This window comes from Bidens hawaiensis, unplaced genomic scaffold (genome assembly GCF_021521415.1).
Source record: "Bidens hawaiensis isolate Kalapana, Puna unplaced genomic scaffold, B.hawaiensis_p1.1 tig00035845_1, whole genome shotgun sequence".
Classification (NCBI taxonomy): Eukaryota; Viridiplantae; Streptophyta; class Magnoliopsida; order Asterales; family Asteraceae; genus Bidens; species Bidens hawaiensis.
In genome coordinates this window covers 101,351-119,542 of record NW_027496223.1, presented here as the reverse complement: position 1 = coordinate 119,542, position 18,192 = coordinate 101,351, and the positions used below count along the sequence as shown (strand labels likewise).

Genomic DNA, 18,192 nt, shown 5'->3' with positions numbered 1-18,192 from the left:
GAAAACCGTTTTTGAGCGTTTTAGGTTTTTGACTTAGCGTTTAGGATTTGGGTGAGCGTTTTTTAACGTTTTAGTACTTTTGTCTTTTAACATCTCGCGTACCTCTTATACGTTAAACCATTCTCATTACAGTATCCCTGCTTTTCTATTAAAAACTGAAATATTTAAAAAGGCATATAAAGTCATTATATATATCTCCTCTCTTCTACTACACGACATTCTCAACAAAATCTCACTAATGGAAGATTCCGTCAATCTCGTTAAAGGCTACGGCAAAATTAACCCCACCGACGCCGAAACAACTAACGCCGTTACCTTTACATCCCACTCTCCGTCACGTAACCGCCGTATAACCGCCACCGTTATCCTCACTCTTTCCATTTTCGCCATCATAACCGCCACCACCGCAATCCACCGTCACCGTCACCACTCCACACCGCCGGAACCTAACCAACCGCCGTCGGTCAACTCGTCGGAGTCAGTCAAAACCGTCTGCCACGTCACGCAACATCCAGACACGTGTTTCACGAACATAAGCTCAATCAACTCCGGCCACGCCGTGGATCCGGTGACGATATTCAACCTCACGGTCCGGTTAACGTTCACCGAGCTCACGAACGTCTCGTCGTTGCCGAAGACGTTGATCTCCGAGTCGAACGATTTGCGAACCGGTTCGGCGTTGCGAGACTGCGCGAGTTTGTTCGATGACGCGGTGAGTCGACTCAGTGAGTCGGTTGAGGCGATGAGTGGTGGTGGTGGTGGTGAGTTGACGGAGGCGAAGGTGGCGGATATGATGACGTGGATAAGTGCGGCGATGACAGATCAGCAGACGTGTGTGGATGGATTGGAAGAGATTGGATCGACGGCTGTGGATGAGGTGAAGATGAAGGTGCAGAGATCGAGTGAGTGGATGAGTAACACCTTAGTGATACTTAGTAATATGGAATCTATACTTACCAAGTTTGGGCTTCATTTGCGTTAAGCATTAATCTTGCAATTTGATTGTAATTTTGGGTTTGTAATTAAGTAATTTGTTAGTTAATTACGGTTGTGTGTAATAATATGATGTGGTGTTGTAAAAGAAAAGGAAGAATGAATATATATTTGAAATTTTGGTTTCGGTTTAAATATAATTTTTTTTTTTAACTTTTGGATTAAGAGTGTTTAGATATGTGGTCAACATGACGCGTTTGTCGTTTGATTCGTATAGAATGTTTGTTAAAGACTAAGCAAAGATATGTTTTTAAATAAACACATGAAATCAAGGGGCTTTTGCTTTTGGTTTGACGACTTGGTGGATAGAGGTGCATAAAGAGTTTTTTAAATGCCCGGTTTCGGGTATGGAATCAGGTTCGGATATGACCGGATATTGGAAAATCAGGTATGGTTTGAGTTCGGGTATTGTCTCTAAAAACTATACCCCATGCATCGGGTTCAGGTCGGATATGAACTGGGTATTTGAATGCCCTATTTCCGGGTATTAAAAAAACCATATTTTCGGGTTTTTCGGGATTTTTCCAAGTATTTTTCGGGTATATAGGATTTTTTTAAGGGTTTAGGGGCATTTTAGGGTATTTTTCGGGTAATTCTGGGTATAGATCGGGTATTTGAAAAACCCGGTTCCTATTTTCGGGTATTACTGGGTATAAATCGGGTCCGATTCTGGGTAGGATTTTTGGTAATTAAATGCATACCATATCCTTACCTTACGGGTAGAATTCGGGTATTTAAAAAAATCGATTACGGGAATTATTTTCTGGTTCAATTCTGAATTCAGGGTTTTTATGGGCCTCTATTGGTGGAGGATACAGAGGGACAATGGACTTTAATGTTTAAGGTGTTTAAGCTGATATGACAAAAGTTAACAAGTAAAACATTACATTTTTTATGAGTTAAGGGGCATTAAAGACAAATCAAATTAAAGTATTAACAAACTTAAAAATACTTAATTTGTAAACAACCATGTGCCTTATTCATAAAAAAAATAAAAATCGATAGGATAAATGAGTACCGAGTAGTTTTTTCTCCATGTGTGGATAACAAATCGATAGGATATTGACCATGCGTATAAAGAGTTGGGCCCGATTATAAGAGCATTCTTAATTTTTACTTTTATCTTTCGATCTAAATTGCACTATATATCACTACATTTTCTCTCTTTTCTAATTAAATATTACTTTTTATATATTTATAAATATATTTTTTTCTCTCTCTCCACCCATAACCACATTAAAAAAATAATAAATTATATAAAATAGTAACTTTTTAAATATTCAGAAAAAGTACTACATTTTTTCTTTTCTCCACTCAACAATCTAAATCACCCCCCTCCTCCCCCACATTTTAAAAACTTCACTCATATAATTTAACGGATAAGATGTGAACGCTCTAACATATATCTCAATAACCGAGCCTTTTTTACTTTGTTAAAAACGAGCATCCGTGACTACAGTTTGTTCAGTATTTGTGTCGATGTTGTCAAACCAGGTCATCTTAAATTAGTCGGTAATTCGTGCTGAGAGGATTCATTACCGGAGGGACAATTATTTATCTAGTTCCGGTCTTTGTTTACTTACGTGTTCGATTGTCTTTGCCTTTATTCTATTTGTTTTAATACTTCTATTAGTTAAAACTTAGTTTTATAATATGCATCAATTTAAGTCGTGTAAAAATACATTAAAAAGTTCCTTGCACTACATATGGGCTAATCAGCCAATTAATCGGTCAATGGTCAAATCCGGCCAAAATCAATTATTTCCGGTGAGATTCCGACCAAATTAGCATTTACCGATGAGATTCAGACTAAAATTAGCGGTTTCCTGTGAGATTTAAGCCAATTTCCGGTCAAAATGTGTTTATATATGTATAAAACTAATAACTACATATAAAAATGTGTGCATATATATAAAAAAATTGAAAATTACATTAAATTTTGATCCGATTAATCTTGATTAATCCGGTTTAATCGTTAGTCCCCATCCCACCGCCCGACTAGCGACTAGCGATTTTTACAACACTGCTTCAACCCTCAGCGTTGCCTGTCGCACGCAAATAAAAGATGAAAAAAAAATTAGCCCCGTCGTCAACACCACCATCACCATCGTCCAGCTGACCACCACTAACAACCACCATCGATCATCGCAAAAACCCCCAAAATCCAAAACTATAATAGGAAAGTCAAGTAAATGTAAACATATACATCGAACGAAAAAGGTCTGGTCACCGATTTTGCTTCGTTGCAATCGTTGGTTGGTCAGTTTCTGACGACTGGTTACCAAAGCCATGAAGTGTGTCAATTGAGTATAGGGGTGGTGGCGATAAAGATTGATTTAATATGAAACCAATGTTTTTTATTTGGGTGGTGGTGATACGAAGAAATTGGGGCAGGAAGATAGGTTTTTAAGTTTTATCATGGTGGTGTTGTGATGGTAGGGTGGGGAGACGACTGTGGTGGCGAAATAACATATTTTCTTCAAAAATTAACCAGGTTAATCTTCGTTAGTAAATGACTCAATGAAGACTAATAAGATGAAAGTTGAAATCTAGATATGAAATTCCTTAAATTGGAATTAATGCATGCCAATAGATCAACGTTTAAATCATTAAAATCCAATAAACCATTTTAATAAATAAAAAAGTAATCATTTATAGCAAAACAATTAAAAAATAATTGTTTTATTCTCTTTTTTAGTTATTTGGTTTTAGTTAAAAATATCAAATAAATTTACGGTTATCATAAGTTGAGAATGCTCTAAGTAGATGAGAATGTCCGTCTGTCTCATTAATGAACAAGTACATGAAAATGATACTTGAATGGTGGTTCCCCATACCCTCTCAATGAATATTCATACGGGTAACTAGTTTTGTTTCACCGGCTCACTCTTCAAATAAGTGTGATTAATTTATATTACTTTCATCGTAATTTTGTAGATATATGCTATTCTATTTATATGATAGTTTTGGTTATACATTTACCTTTTTATATTTTAACTTGTTCATTTATAGTTTATCAATATAAAAAAGATTAAAAGTTTAAAACTTACGTAATAAAAACATTCATATAAGAATGTAAAAAATCATGTCTTTTTTGAATCTATAATATATATAAACGAAAACATAAAAACCCTACGTGTCGCGATTTAGTCGTTCCCTCCTTTTTTGAAGTCACCAGATTTGCTTGATTTTTAAATAAAGGCTTCTCATGCATTTGACACGAATTCACAGGTATGAGTCTTACAAACTCATATATTTCTTAAACGGGTTATAACATCTTGATATAAAAATCTTATAAAGTAGGGATATACTAAAAATTAATATATTATTTATTTAAAAAAACACACATATATATTATTTATAGTTAAAAAACCAATTTTATATTAAAAAATAAACTGGTTTTGGGTCACATCAAACTGATATAGCTTTTAAACTGGATTATAACATTTCATTTATTTGTAAAACAATTTATCATCAAACCATAAGTATATTATTAACTTTTATACAATAAAAAAATAAAATTTTAAATAATAATTAAATATTATAAATAAATAATATAAAACAACCCATGTAATACGAGGGATAAAACTAATGTTAATATATATTTTCTATATTATTTATTATGTTCTATGGATTAAGAAAGTGGATGTCACGTCTTTTAAATCGTGGAAACTTCAATTTATAATTTAGAAACTATTTAAAAGACCCACAAAATATATAAATATAGACTAGTGACTTGTCTCTCGCAAGCACACGTATTTTAATGTCCCAAATTGATTCCGAATAAACAGCTTTTTCTATTGTCTTGCAAATCATTATTAGTTATTACACACCAAACTATTTTTGAAAAAATAAATTAAATATTAACTCGTTTTCCTCTAATCTTTCTAACCATTTACCTTAGTCCTTAGGTGTTTCCGATTGGTTGTAAAACCAAGCGTATAAATAATATTTTGGTTTTTAAGTTTTTACAATCAATCGATTTTGGTTTTAAATGGTTTAGTTTTTTGGTTACAAGGAAGTCAATTCAGTTAGTTTGGTGAGCCTCTTTGCTCCCCCCCCCCCCCCCCCGGTGAAGGAAAAATAAATAAATACACAACCCTTTCCACATCCTACCAATAGTTTCACTATTGGTGAGTTTTTACGGGCATTGATGTGTTTTTACACAACTCAAATCATAACCCGTTAAGCTAATATAAGTTTTAATTGTTTAAATTCAATATGAAAACTCTTTTACTTAACGCCCAAATTTTTGTTAGCATTCGACAAAAAAAAATTAACGATTTTTGAAGAAAACATTGTTAGCCTTAGATTACTTAAACTTGTAACATACTATCCAATTTCTAGTCAAATATCAAGCAACTTCTTTGTTAACTTATAAAGAAAAAAAAGGAGACATGATGATATATTATTTACAAAAAAATGTATTTGAGTTTTTTTAAAATAAAATATATTAATTATAAAGTTACATATGTAACCGATAGTTTTCTTGACAGGTGGTTATTTCTATTTCATATAAACACACTTAATCATAACCAAATCATAAATCCTGATTATAAACCAACACTTGGTTATTCTTTTATCATATAATATAAGCATACAATTAATCATAACACTCTATTATAAACCATGTTTCGAAGACGACCTTGTTGTTGGAAGTAATTTCCAACTTAATAGGCCCGTCACATGTAGGTGATCGGTTTGGACCTATTGGGCCCATGTGATTCATTATTATTAGGGTTTTATAGTATTTGGTAATGTCTTGGTTAACAAGTTAGGTAGTCTATATAAACTGAATAATAGTTAGTGGGTGTTTGGCTGAGCTTTTTTTTTTTTTTGCTTATTGCTTTTTGGAGGGGCAGAATGCCCCTTCAATTTGGTGCTTTTTGAGGGGCATTTTGGACATTTTGCTCCTCCAAAAAGCAATAAGCAAAAAAAAAAGCTAAGCCAAACACCCCCTTAGACATTAGAGATAGGTGGAGTTGGTGCAACCGAGTTAGGGTTCATCGAAAGTCAAACCGAGTTAGGGTTTGATAGAGCTGTAATCAGTTTTTAGAGAGAGATTTTCTGATTAATATAAACGAGAGTTATTCGTTTAGTGTGTGTTTGATTATCGATCCGAGACTTGACTTGTTAGCCTTAGATTACTTCCCTATTTAGGGACGGCTAAACCATCCCGTTTCAGTCCTAACCGAAAAATGGTAAAAATCAAAATTAAATGTAATCAGTTCAACAACACAGTTAAAAAGTAAAGTGGTCCAAAGTTAGGAAGAGCAAAGAAAAAAAGAAAACACAACAATCCAGTCTATCAAAGTTAATATTATGATAGTATATTTTTTCTACCAACTTTTTCACCAAATTAAGGCTCCATGCCGGTCCTTTTTGTTTTACTCAATGATTTTCTATATAAACATTTAGAACGACAAATGGCGACACGTTTGACAAACCTTTACAAAAAATTCTTTATTAATTTTTATAAAACTTAAAATTACAATAGAAATTTAATTATTCGACACATGTAAATTTGTTTTCTGTTTCTTTTTGAAAACGACCGATAAAATGAAATTTTATTACAACATTTGTTATAAGAAAGATACTTGCAATAAACGAGCACGGCCAGCACCAAAACATTACATTACAATACACCAAACCATCATAGCGAGTTTGCCCACTCTAGTTACAAATTGAAATTAAAGCAACGCCATTTTTCCCATATTAGGCCTGTAAGCATTTCTAACTCTCCATAAACACCAAATTATATTAAGACAAGACATACCACATGAAAAATCTTAGCTTTTATCGTCCAAAAAGATGAAAACTTATGTAATTTCAACAAACCTCTAGTAGAGAAGGCATACAAAATGATGACACATGTAATCAATCCTTAGTTAACCAAATAATTATAAATAACATAACTTTATCCAAATATTAAAATTAATTCCATAACTCACATACAAACATCATCTACTGCTACAAAGACCAAAATCGATCTAAACAATAGTTACTAGTGACGGCGGTGGTAGGCGGGAGCAAGACCGACTCAATCTTTTGTTAGGACTAAAACATATTAAAATTGCGTCCCTTTTGTATGTTTTTTCTTTTGCGTGTCAATATGATGACACATTTTTATACGACTGCTAAAAGATACAAAATTATACAATCTCAACAGAAAATTCTAAGAGATTGAGAGAGCTTGGTGAGCTGTGATAGGAAGCAAAGAACCAAATGTGAATTAAATGTAGCTAAGCTTTTTTTTTTTTTTTTTTTTTTTGTAATTTTAACAATTGAGCCATCCTGAATGGGAGATAGTGGTGGTTGATGGATGATGTTGTTGAATGGAGGTGGGTGGGTAGGCATTAGAGGAATAATCAAGTGTAGATTGAGGTTTTTTGGATTCAATATTTTAAAGCTTGAACCAACAAACAAAAGGTTTTGATCTTGGGTAACATGTCCAAAAAATCAAACCGAAAACATAATCAATTAATTAACTATTAGATAATTTAGACCGGTTTTGATGTTTTAAGTTTTTTAGCTCAGGGCTAAACGTTTTGAATTGAATTGATATTAGTCCGTATGCGCATGTAGCAACCGATCTTGTTTATGTGACTTGAGTTATTGATATAAATGCTTATGTTGTGTAAAAATTTAAGAATCAAATAATCAGTGTTAATCTGTTATATCATGACATTCATCACAGCTCTATGCCAGTAACAAAAACCAACATAAATTTCAACCGTATTTGACTATTTGCTATACTTTTACTTCAATTTTAAAAAAGTCATACACCAAACTACTCATTATTGATTATTACAACTTTAAAAGGCCAAAAACATATTTAACATTGTCACCTACCATAGTACTATAGCTTAAAACCCCATACTCATGTATGAGTGTACTCATACAAGGTTCTACGAAGTCTGAAAAAAACAATCGAATCTGGTCATGTAATGAGTTAAAACGGTTCAGATCCAAACAGGTTCTTTTAAGAAAATATCATTGACGGCACAGCACGGCACGGATTAGAGGTGCACACAGAAACTGGTTAACCGGTTTCTAACCAATTTTGTAACCGGTTACTAACCGGTCCTAACCGCCGGTTTGTATTATTGATTTCAAAACCGGTTAACCGAATTTTTTAATTATTATTTTATTAAAAATCCGGTTTTTTCCGGTTATTAACCGGTACGGTCTAACCGGTCAAAACCGGTTACTACCCTACCCGGAAAACCGGTCTAACCGGTTATTTCCCGCCAAAATAAACCGGTTACCAAATTAGCCGGTTAATGGTTAATCGGTTAACCGATTTGTGCACCTCTAGCACGCATCAGCGATGAAACGTCTAAATGTATAAGTTGTATGTACACTTGACATTAACTTGCATAAACTTGGATTTAACAAAAGCCTGGATTTAAAGAAATGCAATGGACAAGAAGCTGTTAGGAGAACCTTACCAGCTCACACCAGAAACATAGTATCTTCTAGGTGGCACTAACACATCTAACATATTACATATTCAGTAATGTATAACCAACCTTCATTCTACAATGTACACGTGTCCAAATCAGGTCATATGCAACACCCCAAAAATAACCTTAATTGGAAAGACCCATAAATAATGTGGGCCCATCAAGTGCAGTAGAATGAAACACTTGGGACCCACACCAAGATTATATATTATCAGCAGCAGACAACACACAATACTGCTGGTATGGTTATAGTAGTTTTCTAACTAAATTTGTCTCCAACCTACAAGTTCCACTGCCTTTTTAAACTAAAACTGGTTACAGAATAAGAAAGAAAAACACACAAGAACTCAATCATGTCTAGCAGAAGAACAAGAACTCATAGGAACCGAGAACATGAGATCGATGATCTCGTGTCCAAATTACAAGCATTGCTACCAGCTTCAAGTTCAAGCTGCCATAAAACAAGGGTACATTAGTAGTTTGAATTTGTTTTTGGCTTAAAGTACATAATAGCATGGCATGCATCATGATGTAACTAGTAGGGCTGTAAACGTGCTGAGCTGTCGGGAGATACTCGAGATTGGCTCACTAAAACTAAACTCAAGCCAAGCTTAAACAAGCTCGAGCCGGCTTGCAAACCTAAATGAGCCTTTTATTATATAAGTTTTATTTAATATATATATCTATATAATAATTACTGTATATGTATAGTTATGATATAGATAATTAAAAAAAATATATTTTATGTTACAAAGATTAGAAGTATTAATGTATGTAAAGTAATAAAAAAAATATAAGCATAAAATTAAATAATTAATAAATAATAAACAAGCAAGCCCGAGCTTTAGAAATATAGCTCTAAACGAGCCGAGCTCAAGCTCCTAGCTCTCTTGAATTAAATGGGTTGAGCTCGGGCTCAACTCGGCCCGTTTACACCCCTAGTAACTAGTGACATGTTCATAGACTTCTTTGCAACATGTCGCATATTATATCTGTTGGGTTCGTAGGCCTTGTTGGCCCGGTTTATTATATGAAGTCAAAAGAGGAGACGGGTGTGGGCGGTCGGGCCCAAGCCCGGCCCGGTTTAGATTTCTTGCATAATAATTTACTAACCCTAGTTCAGTCTCTATATAAACAACATTATGTACTTGTAATATTTGGTCACTCAATAAAGATATACCTAGTTGCCACCCGTGGACGTAGGTCAGTTTAGACCGAACCACGTTAAATCCTCGTGTTCGTTTATTGCTTTCGTGTCGTGTTCAGTTTCGTGTGTGCGTTTAATCCTAACAAGTGGTATCTAGAGCTTAGGTTTGTTTCACACGAAGAACTCGTTGAACCGTTTCTTACGCCGTTGCGTCACCGCTAGCAGTCGCTAGGGTTCCGCCGTCGCCGTCGTTATTTCTTATTGACGCAGTAGCGCCGCTAGAAGAAATCGCCGAAGATCGTTATTATCAGGTTCTGTTATTATTTTCTGAAAGCAATATTATCATCCACCATCGTGTGCCGTTGCAGAAGAAGACCCTTTTTTTTTGGCAGTTTGGCCTTTTATATTTTATTTGGGGGTCGAGATTCTATTTTGCAAAGTACGAGTCAAGAATAGTTGAATCAAGATCCTATTTTTCGTTGAAGAATAGTTTTAAGTCAGAAGAAGCGTTAAAGAAACGGAGAACCAGTGCCAACCGCGTTTGTCAGGTTTTATCGTTTCAGTTTAAAGTTTCAGTTTCTGATTTTCAGTTCGTATTTCCGCTGCGTATAAATAGGTTGATTTTTTAACAGAGTTCAGTAGAACAGTCGTTAAGTTCAGGCCCGTGCCATTGCTGTGTCTATCTCTGTTTTTATCCAGCTTTTCGTTTTAGTCATTGTTATGGCAGAAGACGGAAAGGTTTCGATACAGAAGTTTGACGGACAGAAGTTTGGTTGGTGGAAGATGCAGATTGAGGCACTACTTTGTCAGAAAGACTTGGATGCAGTGTTTGAGGATGAAAAACCAGAAAAGTTGTCAGAAGCAGATTGGAAGAAGTTAGACAAGAAAGCTAGGGCTTGTATTACATTGTCGTTGTCGGAAGATGTGGCGTTTAACGTCATGAAAGAAACCACAGCCCGTGGTATGATGGACGCACCATCCAACATGTATGAGAAGCCTTCGGCAGCGAATAAAGTCTATCTTATCCGAGAGCTAGTGACAACAAGAATGAAAGAGGGTGGGTCAGTTACAACTCATATCAATAATCTTAATTCGATCTTGTCCCGCTTAGTGTCAGTTGACATTAAGTTTGATGATGAAGTTCAAGGCCTCTTGTTATTATCCTCTTTGCCCGACAGTTGGTTGCAAACAGTGACTGCAGTTTGTAGTTCGTCTACAAATATTACTTTCGATGGGATTCGAGATCTGATTCTGGGAGAAGATTCAAGACGCAGAAGTTCAGGTGAATCATCAGGCAATATGCTAGTCACAGAAGGTAGAGGTAGGGGAAAATAGCGAGGCAGTGGGAGCAGGAAGAGGAGTCAGTCTAAGACTCGTAAGGATATTGAATGTTGGGGTTGTAAAGAGAAAGGACACTTCAGGAATCAGTGTCCGAATGGTAAGAAAGAGGTGAACGTTACAAAAGACGACACAGATGACGGGGTCAGTAGTGATGAGGCTTTGGTTTGTAGTGTTGAGAGTAGCGTTGATGCTTGGGTGATGGATTCTGGTGTATCGTTTCATGCCACTCACTGTAGTGAAACGATGAAGAATCTTAAATTTGGGGATTTTGGAAAGGTTCGACTAGCGAATGATGATATTTTAGAGGTTACGGGTATGGGAGACGTTGATTTGATAACTTCAGCCGGTACTTCTTGGACTTTGAAAGACGTGAGGGTTATTCCAAGTTTGAAGAAACGTTTGATTTCAGTTGGGCAGTTGGATGACCAAGGGCACGATGTTAAGTTCGGGAATGGGCAGTGGAAAGTAGTCAAAGGGAATCTTGTGGTTGCTCGTGGCACGAAAATGGGTTCATTGTATATGGTCGGCATGTCATCGAAAGGAGTGGATCCAGTTTTGGTGAAAGACAAAATCCGGTTCACAGAATCTCGTGGGCAGAAGAAGGTTCATTTTGCAAGTAACAAACCCAGAGCCAAAGTGAAGATTCAGGATGAACGAGCTAGGAAGGTTAAATCAGTTGGGGGACATCGTGACAGTGGGAGCACAAGTCGTGTTTCAGTTACAGTTCCAGGTCGACAGTGGATTAAGAAAACCAGTATTCCAGCTGTAAAAGTCTCTCCAATGAATTACTTGCTGAATATGGAGAGTGTTTGTTCTCAGGTTATCTCAGGATCCGGTAGTTCGTTACAGTGGGAGCCGGTAGGGACAGAGAACGGGTCAGGGGCAGTTTCAGCCATGACTGACGTGTTGGAGCTCCGGGGAGCTTCAACGGGCCTTCAGGTTAATTGATGAGAAGGCGGTGGCAACTAGAAGAAGTTTAATGTTCAGATTACAGAAGTACAATCAGGAGTGCAGACGAGAGTACTCAAGGCCTCCGAGTGGGAGATTGTTGGGTTCGTAGGCCTTGTTGGCCCGGTTTATTATATGAAGTCAAAAGAGGAGACGGGTGTGGGCGGTCGGGCCCAAGCCCGGCCCGGTTTAGATTTCTTGCATAATAATTTACTAACCCTAGTTCAGTCTCTATATAAACAACATTATGTACTTGTAATATTTGGTCACTCAATAAAGATATACCTAGTTGCCACCCGTGGACGTAGGTCAGTTTAGACCGAACCACATTAAATCCTCGTGTTCGTTTATTGCTTTCGTGTCGTGTTCAGTTTCGTGTGTGCGTTTAATCCTAACAATATCTCAGAACATATGTAAGCAACATCTGAAACTGATTTGTTTAAATATGATGATAACAGGTACCACCATCAAAGATTCTTGAAGAGGCGTGCAATTACATAAAGAGCTTGAGAACAGAAGGGGACAATTTAGGAGAAAGGTTATCTCAACTGTTGAACTCTACGGAAAACAACGTTGTTGATGCAAACATAATCAGAGATCTTTTGCAACAATAGTGTGTGTAGGTCACTTAGCCAAACATATGCATATTGTATGTCTTATTAACTCTTTGTACCAAGTATGTAAGCTTCAATTCTAGGTTATTGGATACAAGTAGACAAATAATATATAAACTAAGATTGAAAAACACACCTGACACGCATTGACAGAGTTCAACTGCTATAAACCCGACTGTTCAAGATTCTTTCCACCTCGGTTACAGTCAGATGCTTTATCATATTCATCTTGATCCACCTTTCATCGCCTTCAACACCGCCACGAATCTGTCTATCCTCCATTTTCAACAACTTTAACCCCTCACTCGATTTTGGAAAAAACCCTTCGGGTCTCAAACACCAAGATTTAAACACACCAAACAAAACTGTCATATCATTATCGAGTCTTTCAACACCCCCGTCATAAAACTTAGCATTACTCATAAAAACACCATTAAATAAATAAGAATCTATAGCAGAAGCGAGGCTTCTCCAAACCGCAACAAAATCCATCTTATTTAAATTCATTTCTAATACCGACATTTTCGCCTGAAGATAATCAAGTGCCCCGATAAACGATTTTGAAACCGCCCACCCTTCTTCAGTTTTTTCCATCCATTGCCTTTTATTTTTTATATATTCATGACTGCAAACATCAAAACCTCTAAAAACAACCTTTGACAGCTTATCGACCCACTCGGTTCTAAACGTTTCCAGTTTATGAATCTCCTCATCAATTATCCCACCTGAATTATCCTCACCGTCTAATCCCATTTCTAGAAAAAACACCTCTTCACACCATTCCTTCAAAACCGACTCAAAATACCGAGACCCGTTGACCGACTTCGTCACTTTAACCAAAGCATCGTCGTCGGTCAAAGCGGTCAACCCTTCGGCTTCTTGGCATTTCAAAAGCAAGAAATCCAAAAACCGGTTTATAATCGGTGCACCTGCCAATCTAATGAACCGTGATCTTAAACGGACATTCGGAATCGATTTACACCGTTCAATTATAGAAGATAACCGTCTAAGAAACGCACTCGAAATCGCAGGTGACCTATAAGATTCTGAACCCAAGACAAGAGCAGATTCTTTGACCTCAGTTGACCATTTCTTTTCATCTTCCAGTTCAGGCGTCAGCTTATCGATCGCATCACTGAGCTCTATTTCAGCCCATATATCGAGCCAGTCAGGTCTATCGCAGAAAACCGATAAAGATGAGATCTTTTGCATGTTATCATCTTCGTCAACCGATAACGTGATTCCAGATTGTGCTACAAGCGTTTTGACTTTCTTATCGAAAGAAATCATTAAGTCAATAAAATGTAACCAAAATACTTTTGCTTGTGAACGGTTTTCTTCATCTAACTGATTTATATAAACCGGAAATAATTCTTTTGCCATATAAGTTGATAATGATGTCACCATTGCCGAAATCCATTCTTCCCGACAAGAATAACCGGATAACATCGCTTCATCAACGAGTGGCTGCAATAACTCGTCCATAGAATCAACATAATCCCGAGTTATTTTATGAACTAATGCAAAAATAAGCTCGGGTTTATCAACCCATTTTGCAAAATGGCGTTGAGACGCGACTGAAATCGGGTTCACAAGTTCTTCAATGGCCCAAAGGGGCTGATGCAGAGTAAATTTACCTTCATGCCCCTGAAGTTGTCGGGATTTTCTTCGTATTTGTAGTTCTTGTAGTTTGCATAGTGCAAGAAAACCGTCACAATATTGCTTTTTGAGGTCACCGTGTAATTTAAAAAGGGGATTTGTGGATTCTGATGATTGTTTTTGTTCTGAATTAGGGTTTGAAGTGGTGAGAGGTGGTGGCCAATTGATAGAGGTTAAAAGAGACCGATAATCAGCAATCGCTTGAGGTCTTAAAATGGCTAATGCTCGATCTACTCTGTGATCAACGGCTGAGATTAAACGGGACCATTGAGGACGGGTTTTAGAAACCTTGGTTAAAACATCCTCTGCTAGTTTGAGAGCATTAATAGCAGCGAAACGCACTTCCTCCTACAAATAATAAGTTTTTAAGTGTTAACCGAAGTAGTATGTAAATACGTAATCCTAATTTATTTCATTTTTTACTTTTTACCTCCGAATTATGGGCAGATGTCGGTTTCCTTAAGTTTCTGTTTACGCTAGAAGAAACAGCATCTTCAATATCCCCAACCAATGATTGAAGTTTCGATGCAGTTTCTGCTAAACATATGAAACATTAAAAATCAAAATTTGAATTAAAAAAAGATTTTAAATTTAATATATTACCAACATAGACTCGAACTGTCTCTTGCCGAGCGACATCACGAGCAATTGCTAGTAACTCTTCCCCTAAAACTGTTTCTGATCTTTCAAATTGTTTTAATTTCTCACGGGTAAATAAAAACAATATATATAAAAAATGTAATGCTAATGTGGATGATATGTTTGATGTCTATATTCTTAATGGAAAGCTGACCTGAGGTTGAAGACTGAGAACTGTTCAATATGTGGTTTATCTTGTCAACTAGGGCTCGTACTTGATCTGAGTGTTCATAGTAAGCATGCAAACAGGAACCAAGCTTTTGGTTTAAATCTGTGAGGTTTTGTTCCAAAAGATGACAATCATTATGTAGCTCGGAACCAAGTGTAGGAGCTTCTAGAAGATTGTCGGGCGTGCGTAGTTTGGTGTCTAGAAAGGTGAGAACAGAAGGAGATAGGGATGGAACTAAAGGTAGAGGTATAATCATAGCGTTTAATGTTCGTGATGATTCAAACAGATACTGAGTACAGAAATCCTGCAAAACAACTTCTAAAATACAATATGTTAACTAAGAGATGATGAAATATGGTTTCTTTATACATTTATAGATCCTCTGAATAACATCTTTTGCAACCTAACTCTCAACTTTGTGCACGATGTTGGAAATATCAATACTTAGAATTTGGTTACCTAGATGGTTGTTTATTTGACGCAACCTCTCTATTCTTCGGGATAGAGGTTCAGTTTGCCTACATCCCACCCTCCCCAAACCCATCTAATAGCTTTGCTATTGGCTTGGTTTTAAAAAGCGATAAGCGCACAAAAGCAATGGGGTCTAAAACCGAAGCGTAAAGCGCAAAAGCGCACCGATTTTTGTACTTGAGGCAAATGGCTTATGTTTTTTATATATCTCATAGTTTTTTAGCATCCCCTAGCCAACGTTTATCTATAAATAAGCTTTACCTACAGGTAAAACCTAAAAAACATGTGATACAACATTCTAAAACATAAAAATTACCAGTGTACAAAAAGCGTGCGCCTTAGGTGCGTTTTTGCGCCAAAATATCACGATTTACTTGCGCTTTTTGGACTTTGGTTGCTTTGTGTAGGAAAAAGCGACATGGCCATCACCTTGTGGCGCTTTGCGCTTAAAGAACGCTTTTTAAAACCAAGGCGCCTATTGGTTGGATTTTACTGGGTATGATTGTTGTTGCTGTTGTAGATGGTTACTCACTTACACAGCTTATAATCCATAAGCAGAAACAAATAAACAGCTTACTGAAAAAAACTAACTTTACACCGAGAGTTAACCGTTCAAAGCAAGCAACCTCAAACTGCTTGCTTAAAGGTTTAATTTCATTCAACATATCTCAAATAGATTACACTCATTTTTTCGAATCCTATTGACACATTAAAAAACTATAACTTGAGGTAGATTTTGAATCAACTAAAAGAAATTTAAGTTATACCTTTTCATTGCTAAACTCGAAAAAATTACAATAAAGTGGCAGGTGAGCGGACAACAAATTGCGCCGCAACCCCCAAATTTAAGTGTAGGTTTAGTTTCAATGACCCACCAAGAAGATAAATCTGATGATCAAAGTAACATACTCTAGCTAATTACTACATAATATTCATTCATGCATTTCATCAAGCACCTGGTGTGCATATAAACAATTTACTAAAACTGCTCAAAACAGGAACTGGGTTTCAATCTAAGCAACTGAACGATCAATATTAACTCGATCAATAGCTAAAAGATCACAAATTTATATAGGATTTGCAATATAAGGTCTACAGAGAAGAATATAGTTACCTGGACACAAAGATTGTGATAAATTATGTTTCGATCTAGTTTAATTGTGAATGAAAGGTGTCCAATAGATACAGATTTACAAATATGGCCGGAAATTAACGGCGGTGATGGCCGGAATATGCTAATTATCGCCGATTTCGTTCCGGTTCCGGTTGCCGGTTGTGATCTTTTTCAGTTACTGGATCACTTGTGTTGGGTTTTTTCCATGTCTTAAAATAAGTCCGAGCTTGGTTCATTTCGAGCTCTTGAGTTGTTTTTTTAAGTTTGAGTTTTACTCGTTTATTAATTATTGGTTAGTTTTATGGGCGAATACTATAAAAAACCAATATACTTTCTGTTTTTTCGCACAAAAGTCCCTCAACAATTCTTTACACGTTAAAGTCCCTGCACATGTTAAATTTGAACAAAAAAAGTGACGTAACTTTTATAAACAACATGAAATTGATTTTTTTGAAGCTTTACATGTTTTTTCCCTAAGCTTTATACTAAGTGAGTAGGACGTGTTCCTTATATAATGGATTCTTGGGAAGATATAGCCAAAAAAACATTTTTCTATTCACGGATGCTTTTTAATCAACCGCGATTAAAAATGTATAAGACAAACTAAACAATCTTATTATATGTTTTTACATTCAAATTTGTTTAAATTATTTAGTATTAATTCAGCTAACTAATAGTAAGTATGTTGGCTTAAATTTATCACATATTCATCTTTGACATGGTTATTATTTTTTGCTAGACACGGATTTTGAGTGTTGGATGTAGCAATTTTGCTAGATGGATCAGAAAATTAGGTGGGGTTATTCAATTCTTTGTAATTATATACATATATAACATTAACTATCTCGTTGGAAGAAATTATATATTCACACACACTTGAGGAAAAATCAAATACATAAGGAAAAAAAATCAATTTCATTGTTTTTAAAAGTTACGTCACTTCTTTGTTCAAATTTAATATGTGCATGGACTTAAACGTGCAAATAATTGTTGAGGGGCTTTTGTGAGAAAAAACAGAAAGTATGTTGGTTTTTTATGATATTTACCCTAGTTTTATATGTTATTTTTAAATATTTGGACAAAAACTTTAAATCAAGTTTAAGTATGGCTCGAGTTCGTGTAGTACCTTGATCACGTTGAAGCTCGGCTCGAGTTCGGTTGTGTCGTGTTCTATTAATACGTTAAAATCCAGTAGAGGTAAGACCTAAATATACACAAGATTTGTTAAGGCTTGACGAGCTTAAATGAGCTTCTCGTACAAAGCTCGAGCTCGATAATTAAATGAGCTTAGTTTGAGCCTTGGGCTTGACTCGACTCGTGTTAGCATTTTATTGTAATTGGATTAATTGGTCTACAATGTATCATAATAAATATTAAGCAAGCTAGAGATGTGTGGGGTGCACACTTGTTTTAGTTTGTTCTGGTGTTAACAGCGAAGCTCCTAGCGAATAGAGGTCCGGGGGGCAGCGTCCAAGTTGCAAGGTCCTAGGGGCGGCATCGCCTAACAGGGTCCAGGTGGCATAGCCCCTGGATAAGGTTAAAGCTTAGAAAAAAAATTGTTTTCATTAAAAATTCATTAGAAAATGAATTTATGATTTATGTCAAACATAATCGTAAGTATTTTATGGAGT

General features: G+C 36.0%; 1 protein-coding gene across 3 annotated transcripts; it reads right to left on the bottom strand.

Moving 5' to 3' along the window:
• Window positions 1-8,572: 8,572 nt before the first annotated feature.
• On the bottom strand, window positions 8,573-16,815 carry LOC143587716 (RINT1-like protein MAG2). Of its 3 annotated transcripts, none has more exons than XM_077068922.1 (6): window positions 16,562-16,815; window positions 14,962-15,294; window positions 14,772-14,846; window positions 14,599-14,702; window positions 12,646-14,516; window positions 8,573-8,910 (listed from the first exon to the last, which is right to left on the bottom strand). In XM_077068922.1, the coding sequence occupies exons 2-5, from the start codon at window positions 15,230-15,232 to the stop codon at window positions 12,666-12,668; spliced, it is 2,301 nt and encodes a 766-aa protein (XP_076925037.1). In that variant the 5' UTR covers window positions 15,233-15,294; window positions 16,562-16,815; the 3' UTR covers window positions 8,573-8,910; window positions 12,646-12,665. The 3 variants fall into 3 exon arrangements, with proteins under 3 accessions (XP_076925037.1, XP_076925039.1, XP_076925038.1); XM_077068924.1 differs by having other exon boundaries at window positions 14,772-14,840; XM_077068923.1 differs by having other exon boundaries at window positions 14,962-15,280.
• Window positions 16,816-18,192: the final 1,377 nt, after the last annotated feature.